This window comes from Delphinus delphis, chromosome 12, assembly GCF_949987515.2.
Source record: "Delphinus delphis chromosome 12, mDelDel1.2, whole genome shotgun sequence".
Taxonomy (NCBI): Eukaryota; Metazoa; Chordata; class Mammalia; order Artiodactyla; family Delphinidae; genus Delphinus; species Delphinus delphis.
This window is the reverse complement of record NC_082694.2, coordinates 8817068-8829582: the sequence shown is the minus strand read 5'-3', so window position 1 is coordinate 8829582 and position 12515 is coordinate 8817068. Positions and strand designations below refer to the sequence as shown.

The 12515-nt window shown below is 38.9% G+C and overlaps 1 protein-coding gene and 1 pseudogene across 1 annotated transcript in view; one reads left to right on the top strand and one right to left on the bottom strand.

Moving 5' to 3' along the window:
* Positions 1–12515, bottom strand: part of TSGA10 (testis specific 10) — a 105777-nt gene that overhangs the window by 89023 nt on the left and 4239 nt on the right. The window contains exon 2 of the mRNA XM_060027301.1: positions 4676–4804. Coding sequence (XP_059883284.1) covers positions 4676–4804 — 129 coding nt within the window. The remainder of the gene's footprint in view (positions 1–4675; positions 4805–12515) is intronic.
* LOC132435567 (large ribosomal subunit protein uL13 pseudogene) lies at positions 10147–10766 on the top strand (annotated as a pseudogene).

The following is a 12515-nucleotide window of genomic DNA, read 5'->3' as shown; positions in this document are numbered from 1 at the left end:
GCATAATGCTAGGTCATGGTTTTTTAATCCACTCTGCCAATTTCTAGCTTCTAATTGGTGTATTTAGATTACATGTATTTAATGTACTTACTTTTATGTTAAGATTCAAGTGTGACTTTTCTGTTGTTTTCTGTTTGTTTTTTTTTTTTTTTTTTTTTTTTTTTGCAGTACGCGGGCCTCTCACTGTTGTGGCCTCTCCCGTTGTGGAGCACAGGCTCCGCACGCGCAGGCTCAGCGGCCATGGCTCACAGATCCAGCCGCTCCGCGGCATGTGGGATCTTCCCCGACCGGGGCACAAACCCAGGTCCCCTGCATCGGCAGGCGGACTCTCAACCACTGCACCACCAGGGAAGCCCCTGTTGTTTTCTGTTTTGTTTTTTTTTTTAATTTTTCTTTCTGTTTTGTTTTACCCACTTTCCTCTGGGTTTCTTGAACATTTTTTAGAATTCCAGTTTGAGGTATCCATAGCAATTCTGAGTATAACTCTTTTTACAGATTTTTAGTGGTTGCTCTAGGTGTTTCATTGTATGTTCATAAGTTATCACAGCCTACATTTTACCAGTTCAAGTGAAGTGCAGAGACCTTACCTCCCTTTACATCCCTCTACCCTCCTTTATTAATAAAATAATTCTTAAATATTTCCTCTACATGCACTGAGAACTACATTCGACAAACATAATTTAGAAAAGTAGAAAAGGAAATTCGATCACGTTTACCCATATTTTTGCTCTATATGTTGTTCCTCCTTCCTTCCTATTCTTCCAAGACTACTCCTTTTATCACTTCCTTCCTTGTTAGAGAAATTCCTTTAGATATTCTTTTAGGGTAGCTTTGCTGGCAACAAATTCTCAGTTTTCTTCATCTGAGAATATCTTAATTTTCCCTTCATTTCTTACTTTTCCCTTCATACTTTTCTAAATACAGAATATGCACTGGGTTGACAGTTCTTTTCTTCCAACACTTGAAAAATGTTGTGCCACTTCCTTCTGATCTCATTTCCAGACCTGCTGCCATTTGAATTGGTGCTCCCCCATAAATAATGAATTGTTTCTTTCAGGATTTTTTTTGTCTCTAGTTTTCAGTTTGAGTATGAAGTATCTCAGTGTAGATTTCTTTGGGAGACTCCTGGTAGCTTTTCACTCACCTTCTTTCATTTATGTCTTTTGCCAAATTTGGGGACTATGTAGCCATTATTTCTTTGAATATTTTTTCAGCCCCACCTTCTCTTACCTCTCTTTCTGGGACTCCAACAATCCAAATGTAGATCTTTTGTTATATTCCCACCTGTCCCTGAGCCTCTGTTCACATTTTTTCAATCTATTTTCTCTCTATTGTTCAGATCAGGTAATTTCTTTATTTCTATCTTCATGTTCACTGATTCATTCTTTTCTCCTCCTCTTCATGTTTTTGTTTGAGAACACTGAGTTTTTAATCTCAGTTACTGTATTTTTTTAAACTTTTTTATTGTGGTAAAATAGAACATCATAAAATTTACCACTCTAACCATTTTTAAATGTAAAATTCAATGGCATTAAGTACACTCACAACATTGTGCAACCATCCCATATCCATTTCCAGAACTTTTTCATCATCACAAACTGAAACTCTGTACCCATTAAATAATTATCTATGAATTTTCCTACCTCATATAAGTGGAATCATACAATATTTGTCCTTCTGTGCCTGGCTTATTTCAATTAGCACACTGTTTTCAGGGCTCTTCCATCTTGTAGTCTCCTTTCAGAATTAAGGTTGAATAATGTTCCATTGTTTGTACATACCCCATTTTGTTTATCCATTCATCTAGCAATGGAATCTGAGTTGTTTCCACCTCTTGGCTATCATAAATAATGCTGTTATGAACATTGGCGTACAAGTATCTGTTTGAGTCCCTGCTTTTAATCTTTGGGGGATATTCCTAGGAGTGGAATAGCTGGATCACATGGTAATTCTATACTTAACTTTTTGAGGAATTGCCAAAATTTTGTACTATGCTTAAACCATTTTACATTAGCAATGCACAAGAGCTCCAGATTCTCCACATCCTCACCAACACTTGTTATTTTCTGCTTTTTGATAATAGTGGTCCTGATTGGTGTGAAGTGACATCTCATTGTGGTTTTGATTTGCATTTCCTTAATGACTGGTGATGTTGAGCATCTTTTCATGTTTATTGGCCATCTGTATATCTTCTCTGGAGAAACATCTATTCAAGTTTTTTGCCATTTTTGAATTGCATTGTTTTGGGGGTTTTTGTTGTTGAGTTATAGGATTTCTTTATATATTCTGGATATTAATCCCTTATCAGATACATAATTTGGAAGTCTTTTCTCCCATGTATTTTTTAATAGAACTTACTTTTTTTTAGAGCAGTTTTAGGTTTACAGAAAAATTGACCAGTAAGTACAGAGAGTTCCCACATACCCCTTCTCCCCCCTCCAACTCACCCCAGTTTCTCCTTATTTACATCTTGTTTTAGTGTGGTACATTGGTCACAATTGATGAGCCAACATTATACATTATTATTAACTAAAATCCAGAGTTTAATTAGGGTTCACTCTTAGGGTTGTTGATTCTGTGGGTTTTTACAAATGTACAGTGACATGTATCCATCATTACTGTATACAGGATAGTTTCACTGCCCTAAAAATCCCCTGTGCTCCCTTCACCGCTTCCTCCCTCCAAATCCCTGGCAACCAGTGATCTTCTAATGTCTCTATGTTTTGTCTTTCCCAGAAGGTCGTATAGTTGGAATCACAGAGTATGTAACCTTTTCAGATTGGCTTTTTTCACCTCACAATATCCTTTCAAGGTTCCTTCATGTCTTTTTATGGCTTGATAGCTCATGTCTTTTAATCAGTGAATAATATTCTATTACATACCACAGTTTGTTTATTCTATTCACCTACTGAAGAACAGCTTGTTTGCTACCAAAATTCCACTTGCCTCTACTTTATATCTTTTATTTCCAACAGCCTGTTTGCTACCAAAATTCCACTTGGCTGTACTTTATCTGTTTGTTTCAAGCATGCTCAAAATTACTTGTTGAAGCATTTATATGATGGCTAATTTAAAATCCTTGTCAGATAATTGTCATATTTGATTCATTTCTGTATTGGCATCTCTTGATTGTCTTTTCTCATAGAGGTTGAAATCTTCCTGATTTTTGGGATGAGGAGTGTTTTTTCCTTTTTTTTTATTGAGACCTCATAGTCTAAGACACCGACTCTTATCTTTCAGTAGGCTTCCTGTGACACCGCTCCAGCAAGAAAAGGGGGACACTGCCTTGTTACTGTTGGATGGGAGTAAAAGCCCAATTTCTCCACTAGGCCTCCTGTGACACCTGGGAAGGGTGGGGCTCCTCGTGACGGCTAGGCAGGGATGGGACTTCGGGCTCCCCACCAGGCCTCTGCTGATATCACCAGAGCTGGAAGAATGGAGGCTCCTTATTACCGCTCCCATGTATCCTCCACTGCCACTGTGGGTGGGTGGACTTGTTACTGTTGGAGGGTGGTAAAGGTTCTGACTCCGCATTAGGTCTCTTCTGATATCATCCCAGCAAAGAGGAAATGGGGCACCTCTTACTACCAGGTGGCAGTGGACTTCTTGGCTCCCCATGTGGTCTCTGCTGACAATATGGGGTTGGGGACTTCCTTACTTCCTGAATGACACAAAAGTCTTGGTTCCCCACTCAGCCTTCTTTGATACCACCCTGGTGGGATGGGGGCCTTGTGGGGCAGGGTGGGGGGATGAGGGAAGGATGGGGTTCTTTGTTATAGCATGAGAAGGGTGGATGTCTGGGCTCTTAGCCTTTGCTGGCAGGAATGGAGCTAGTTTTTTTCCCTGGTGTCTGCTTAAAATGGGCAGTTCTTGTCTAAGAGTAATCTGCCTTGCTAGATTGCCCAATTTCTAGTCCTTCAGCTAGAAAGGGATGGCTTTTCTGAGACCTTTATAAATCTGCACCCATGATTTCTGGTTGCCAGTTTTTCCAGTACTCTGCCTGGGATATATGGAACAAAAAGAAAAACCAGGAACTCCCTAACATGTCCTAACATTCATTGTGTGCTGAGGTCTCTAGCCAGTCTTCCTTCTTCCCACCTTTCAGAGTGTTCTTATGCTTGTTTTATACATAATATTCAGGGTTTTTAGCTGTACTTATTGGGAAGAGTAAGGAAAAGTAAGTCTACTCCATTTTCCTAGAAGAGGAAGTTTCTTTTAATAGCCTTTATTAATAGCTATACCACAGGTCAGACACCAGGAGAACAGAAACAATAATGAACTTGGGAGTTCAGAGAACTGGATTCAAATTCTAGCTAATGTGGGAGTTCAGAGAAATCCTAGCTCTGTCACTCATTAGTCAAATATCATAATTCTTTAGCCTCTTGGAACTTGGGCTTCCACATTGGTAAAATGGAAATAACATCACAATTTCACAAAGTTGGGATGATTAAGTAAGATTATGTACTTGAAAGCATCTGATACAACATCTGGGATATAGTTTTCACTCACTAACTCTGAATCTATGTGTTTCAAAATGGTTAAGATAAAAATGGAATGATTTTAGACCCATACAATTTAAATGAGCACTGAATTGGTATTTATTCTCTATCTTATTTTAATATAGGCCCCCATCCCAAATTAATTTAGGGAAATATGCAGAGAAATTAAATGTAACCTGTAACTTCAGTGAAGAAATGAATTTGTCTTGATTTCTCACTTCTTGTTCTAGCTGGAGAATATTCTGGTGTTTTTCAGCTTCAGAAACTGGAGCCCCTAGATCAAAATCATGTTCTTTGGTGGTAACCTAGTGGAAGGAATAGGGAATAATATAGAGACAGTCAGGTTTAAAACAGCTTTGTGATTTCCCACAACAATCATAATTTTGAAAATTAACAACATTCAATTAAAAAATTGTTTTTAACCTGTTCCACCAGCTAAAAGGACTTCATCAACGTTTACTTTCTTAAAACTTTATATTATAAAACTTCTGTGTGTTTTCCAAATATGAAACTATAGTATTGAACATGCTTTTCAAAAAAGACATACTCCACTCTATCTAAGGGAATATGGGTCAGCAGCAAATCAAGTGGTCTACTTCCAGGGCTATGATGTTCACTAGCTACCTGTTTATTGTTATTTTTGTATATTAACAAAAAGGTTTGCTACCCATATCACAAAGGGCTAATTTCCCTAATATATAAATAATTCCTATAATTAAAAAAAGGAAAAGAAATACCCTAATATAAAAATGGGCCAAGAATATGGATATTTCACAGAAATGGCTTTTAAATAGATTTAAAGATATTCAATCTCACCATTTGGAGGAATACAAATTAAAACAACACTGGGATACCATTTTTTAACCATCACATTGGCAAAATCATAAAGTTGGATATATAAATTAGCATTCTGTGGCAGTGTAAATTGACACAGTATTTATGGAGAACAACTGGGTAAATCTAGCAACATTACAAATGCACATAGCTTCTTTACAAATAATTCCATTTCTCAGAATTTTTCTACATACATATTTGCACATGTGCAAAGTAACAGTGTTAAAAGATTTCTCACTTTAGCATACTACACATACTACTCTTCACTGTGCTTTTTTTACTTGACTATGTATCTTAGAAACTGTATAATTTAAGGAAATAATTTTTCTTTCTCTGAATCAAGGCTACCATTACGTTAAGAGAGAATTTGCTACAAGCAAAGCAACACAGATGCTATGCTCCAAAATCTAGTGCTTGGGAAATTAAGGCTCAGGATCACTGACCTTGTGTTAACGCCCTGTACAACCCAGTCCTTAACAGTCCGACAGGTTTATTTCCCTTTTTCCCTTTCCCTAAACAAGACACAAATCTGCTTTTTCTGTTCTCCAGTCCAGCAGTTCCTGCCTCTCCTGGAACTTCAGCATTAGATCTCACACAGCATTTCTAACTATGAATCGTTTTAGGCCTTTATGGGTTAGGCTGAAATCCTAACTACCATTTCTTACATAGTTTCTGTTGAAAAACGTGTTCCTAGTTATAAACATGTGACTAAGTATAACTGAATCAAATGACTCCTCACTATAGCAGTACTTTTCAAATTTTAGTAAACATACGAATCATTTGGGAATCTTGTTAAAATGAGATCATTACTCACAGTAGGTCTGAAATACTGCATTTCTAAAAAGCTGCTCAGCGATCCCTATTTGGCTAGCACACAGACTATACCTTGAATAGCAAGGACCTAAAATCTAAACCTGCCTAGCATACAGTTCTTCATAATTTGGTCCCTTCCTACTTCTTCAAATTTACCTCCTACTTGACACCTCCAAGAACCCCTCTATTAAAGACAAACTATTCTACACCTTCTTTATACATACATTCAGAAACATATTATCTTTTGTTCATGAGCTTTGCCCTCACTCTTTTCTCCACTGAAGTAAAGACACTTCTAAGGCTCAGCTTGAATTCCATATTCTCTAGGAGGTTTTCTCTGTCTTCTCCATCGAACAGTGATCACCTCTGCATTGAGACATCCAAATATCTTGGTAATAGAACAATTTATGTAGCTATTTACTTTTTCTGTCTTCCTCACACAGTTATTAGAATCTTAACAAGTAATATCCTAGAGCTCTCTATTCCATCAATCTGCACAGTTCTTTAGCTAACAGGAAGGTGTCAATACAAATTTGTAGAGGTTGATAATGAAGCAGTGTACTAAAGCAGATAAAATGGAACCTTCCCTCTTCTTTTTGGTAAAATGAACAGTCACGTTTACTATCAGTCTAGTCTAGAAATCAGAAGTATAGAGAGACCAAGAGTCTACCTGACAATTGTGAGCCATCATATTAGAGCTGCAACTTTCCCTACACTAACTTTGGAGGCAATAAAAAGGGAGAGAAATCAGTGTATCTGAAATGCCCATGCCTGGCATGCCAGTTTCTCCACCTCAGGCTACCTGAATATCTTCCACCTTCCAGTGATCTCTAGATGGAGCTTTGAATGGAACTTGTGTTCCTGTACAGATCTCAGAGAACGCAAGTAAAGTACTTTGTAAGCAGCAAATTGTCATCATAAACACCCAAGCTAGAATCACAATCATTCTCAACAGGCAAGCAACACAGCATAGTGGTTAAGAGCGTGTTCTTTAGCCTCAGACTGCTTCCGTTCATAATGCCTGTTCTGCCCCTTCTTAGCTGCATGACCACAGGCAAGTTACTTCTCTGGCCATGGCTTCCTCATCTCTAAAATAGAGATGAAAACAGTACTTGCCTCATAGAGTTGTTGTGAGGATTAAATGAGTTATTATATGTAAAGCACTTAGAACAGTGCCTGGCAATAAATAATAACTGCTATATATATATTATTATTATTTACAATTACTATTATTACTAATTCCTCTCACTGACTCAACTTATTTAATTGGCCGTCATGTCCTACTGATCTTTTCACTAAAATCTCTCTCAAACACATTTCTTCCATCACTACTATCACTGTTTCAGTTCATACTATCAGATTGTAACATTTATTCACTTACCAAACAAATTTATAAACAGTTAGGATAAGGATGAACCAATATTAGATTGGGAAGCTAGAAAGATAGAAAACAAATAAAAACTTACAATTTCAAGGAGCTTCCCTGGTGGCACAGTGGTTAAGAATCCACCTGCCAATGCAGGAGACACAGGTTCGAGCCCTGGTCCAGGAAGATCCCACATGCTGTGGAGCAACTAAGCCCGTGAGCCACAACTGCTGAGCCTGCATTCTAGAGCCCGCGAGCCACAACTATTGAGCCCGTGTGCCACAACTACTGAAGCCTGCGCACGTAGAGCCCGTGTTCCCAACAAGAGAAGCCACCACAAGAAGCCTGCGCACCGCAACGAAGAGTAGCCCCCACTCACCGCAACCAGAGAAAAGCCCACGTGCAGCAACAAAGACCCAATGCAGCCAATATAAAATAAATAAAATAAAATAAAATAAAAACAAAAAACTTACAATTTCAAGCCTCAATGAATCTAGGGAAGTCCAAAACAAATCAGAAATTACAGTACAGTATGATTCGTGCCACATACATGTATGCTAAGGGAATACAGGACTACAAAAAAGTATTTCTGACTTCTACTTCCCCCCAAAGACTTAGCATATATTTTCCATGTTCCCTCCAAACTATGAACATATCCCTACTGGAGCACTTAACACATTATATTGTTTATTGGATGTCCAAAGCCATCACAACTTAACATGTTAAAACAGGCCTCTTGGGCTTCCCTGGTGGCGCAGTGGTTGAGAGTCCACCTGCCGATGCAGGGGACACGGGTTCGTGCCCCGGTCCGGGAGGATCCCACATGCTGCGGAGCGGCTAGGCCCGTGAGCCACAGCCGCTGAGCCTACGCATCCAGAGCCTGTGCTCCGCAATGGGAGAGGCCACAACAGTGAGAGGCCCGCGTACCACACACACAAAAAAAAAACAGACCTCAATTCCCCCACCTGCACTTCTACTCTCAACCCTGCCTCCACCATCTTCCTTCCCAGTCTTTCCCATGTCACTGTCATTTGTGCAGTGATCAAAGTCAAAAACCAAGGCGTTGTCTTTGTTTCCTCTTTTCCTGAACCTCATCAAATCCATCAACAAGCCCTTTGGATCTACCTCCAAAATATATCCCCAATCCATCATCCACTTCTGTACACTTTTATTATCACCTACTTGGTTCAAGTCACCATCATCTCCCACATGGATTACTGCAATTGTCTCCTAACTGGTCTTTTTCCTTCTACTGCTGCTCCCTGCAACCTGTTTTCCAAACTGAAATCAAAACAATCATTTTAAAATAATGAGATCCTGCTCAAAACACTCCAATGGCTTCCCACTGAAATCAGAATAAAAGTCAAACTTTTTTTTTTACTTTAATCTCTAGCCTACAAAGGTAGCTCATATATTTTTCTTTTTTCCTTTAACATCTTTATTGGAGTATAATTGCTTTACAGCGTTGTGTTAGTTTCTGCTGTATAACAAAGTGAATCAGCTATATGCATACGTATATCCTCATATCCCCTCCCTTTTGCTTCTCCCTCCCACCCTCCTTATCCCACCTCTCTAGGTGATCACAAAACACCAAGCTGATCTCCCTGTGCTATGCAGCTGCTTCCCAGTAGCTATCTATTTTATATTTGGTAGTGTATATATGTCCATGCCACTCACTTCATCTCAGCTTACCCTTCCCCGTCCCCGCATCCTCAAGTCCATTCTTTATGTCTGCGTAGTTATTCCTGTCCTGCCCCTAGGTTCATCAAAACCATTTTTTTTTTAGGTTCCATATATATGTGTTAGCATACGGTATTTGTTTTTCTCTTTCTGACTTACTTTACTCTGTATGACAGTCTCTAGGTCCATCCACTTTACTACAAATAACTCAATTTTGTTTCTTTTTATGGCTGAGTAATATTCCACTGTATATATGTGCCACATCTTCTTTATCCATTCATCTGTCGATGGACACTTGGGTTGCTTCCATGTCCTGGCTATTGTAAGTAGTACTGTAATGAATGTTGTGGTACATGACTCTTTTGAATTATGGTTTTCTCAGGGTATATACCCAGTAGTGGGATTGCTGGGTCATATGGTAGTTCTATTTTTAGTTTTTCAAGGAACCTCCATACTGTTCTCCATAGTGGCTGTATCAATTTACATTCCCACCAACACTGCAAGACGGTGGTTCCCTTTTCTCCACACCCTCTCCAGCATTTATTTTTTGTAGATTTCTTGATGATGGCCATTCTGACCAGTGTGAGGTGATACATCACTGTAGTTTTGATTTGCATTTCTCTAATGATTAGTGATGTTGAGCATCTTTTCATGTGTTTGTTGGCAATCTGTATTTCTTCTTTGGAGAAATGTCTATTTAGGTCTTCTGCCCATTTTTGGATTGGGTTGTTTGTTTTTTTGATATTGCGCTGCTTGTATATTTTGGAGATTAATCCTTTGTCAGCTGCTTCATTTGCAAATATTTTCTCCCATTCTGAGGGTTGTCTTTTCATCTTGTTTTTGTTTTCCTTTGCTGTGCAAAAGCTTTTAGGCTTCATTAGGTCCCATTTGTTTATTTTTGTTTTTATTTCCATTTCTCTAGGAGGTGGGTCAAAAAGCATCTTGGAGGCAGCTGCCAAAGATGGCGGAGGGGCAGGTCCTGGTTCTTGATGGCCAAGGCCATCTCCTGGGCTGCCTGGTGGCCATGATGGCCGAGCAGGTGCTTCTGGGTCAAAAGGTGGTGGTTATGTGCTGTGAGGGCATCAACATTTCTGGCAATTTCTATAGAAACAAGTTGAAGTACCTGGCATTCCTCTGCAAGCGGATGAACACCAACCTCTCCCACAGCCCCCTACCACTTCTGAGCCCCCAGCCGCATCTTCTGGCAGACAGTGCAAGGCATGCTGTCCCATAAGACCAATCAAGGCCAGGCCGCTCTAAACTGCCTCAAGGCGTTTGATGGGATCCTGCCACCCTATGACAAGAAAAAGAGGATGGTGGTTCCTACCGCCCTCAAGGTTGTGCATCTGAAGCCTATGTGGAAGTTTGCCTACCTAGGGTCCCTGGCTCATCAGGTTGGCTGGAAGTACCAGGCAGTAACAGCCACCCTTGAGGAGAAGAGAAAGGAGAAGGCCAAGATCCACTACTGGAAAAAGAAGCAGCTCACGAGGCTATGGAAGCAGGCCGAAAAGAACACAGAGAAGAAAATTGACAAATTCACAGAGGTCCTCAAAACCCATGGATTCTTAGTCTGAGCCCAATAAAATTGACTGTTTATTCTTAATTTAAAAAAAAAAAAAAGAAGAAAAAGAATCTTGCTGTGATTTATGTCAGAGTGTTCTGCCTATGTTTTCCTTTAAGAGTTTTATAGTGTCTGGCCTTACATTTAGGTCTTTAATCCATTTTGAGTTTATTTTTGTGTATGGTGTTAGGAAGTGTTCTAACTTCATTCTTTTACATGTAGCTGTCCAGTTTTCCCAGCACCACTTATTGAAGAGGCAGTCTTTCCTCCACTGTATACTCTTGCCTCCTTTATCAAAGATGAGGTGACCATATGTGCATTGGTTTATCTCTGGGCTTTCTATCCTGTTCGATTGATCTCTATTTCTGTTTTTGTGCCAGAACCATACTGTCTTGATTACTGTAGCTTTGTAGTATAGTCTGAAGTCTGGGAGCCTGACTCCTCCAGCTCTGTTTTTCTTTCTCAAGATTGCTCTGGCTATTTGGGGTCTTTTGTGTTTCCATACAAATTGTGAAATTTTTTGTTCTAATTCTGTGAAAAATGACTTTGGTAGTTTGATAGGGATTGCATTGAATCTGCAGATTGCTTTGGGTAGTATAGTCTTTTTCACAATGTTGATTCTTCCAATCCAAGAACACAGTATAACTCTCCATCTGTTGGTATCATCTTTAATTTCTCTCATCAGTGTCTTATAGTTTTCTGCATACAGGTCTTTTGTCTCTGTAGGTAGGTTTATTCCTAGGTATTTTATCTTTTTATTGCAATGGTAAATGGGAGTGTTTCCTTAATTTCTTTTTCAGATTTTTCATCATTAGTTTATAGGAATGCAAGAGATTTCTGTGCATTAATCTTGTATCCTGCTACTCTACCAAATTCATTGATTAGCTCTAGTAGTTTTCTGGTAGCACCTTTTTGATTCTCTATTTATAGTATCATGTCTTCTGCAAACAGTGACAGTTTTACTTCTTCTTTTCCAATTTGGATTCCGTTTACTTCTTTTTCTTCTTTGATTGCTGTGGCTAAAACTTCCAAAACTATGTTGAATAACAGTGGTGAGAGTGGGCAACCTTGTCTTGTTCCTGATCTTAAAGGAAATGCTTTCAGTTTTTCACCATTGAGAATGATGTTGACTGTGGGTTTGTCATATATGGCCTTATTACATGTTTAGATAGGTTCCCTCTATGCCTACTTTCTGCAGAGTTTTTATCATAAATGGATGTTGAATTTTGTCAAAAGCTTTTTCTGCATCTATTGAGATTATCGTATGGTTTTTATTCTTCAGTTTGTTAATATGGTGTATCACGTTGAATGATTTGCATATATTGAAGAACCCTTGCATTCCTGGGATAAACCCCACTTGATCATGGTGTATGAACCTTTTAATGTGCTGTTGGATTCTGTTTGCTAGTATTTTGTTGTGAACTTTTGCATCTATGTTCATCAGTGATATTGGCCTGTAGTTTTCTTTTTTTATGACATCTTTGTCTGGTTTTGATATCAGGGTGATGGTGGTCTTGTAGAATGAGTTTGGGAGTGTTCCTCCCTCTGCTATATTTTGGAACAGTTTGAGAAGGATCGGTGTTAGCTCTTCTCTAAATGTTTGATAGAATTCACCTGTAAAGCCATCTGGTCCTGGACTTTTGTTTGTTGGAAGATTTTTAATCACAGTTTCAATTTCATTACTTGTGATGGGTCTGTTCATATTTTCTATTTCTTCCTGGTTCAGTCTTAAAAGGCTATACCTTGCTAAGAATTTGTCCAT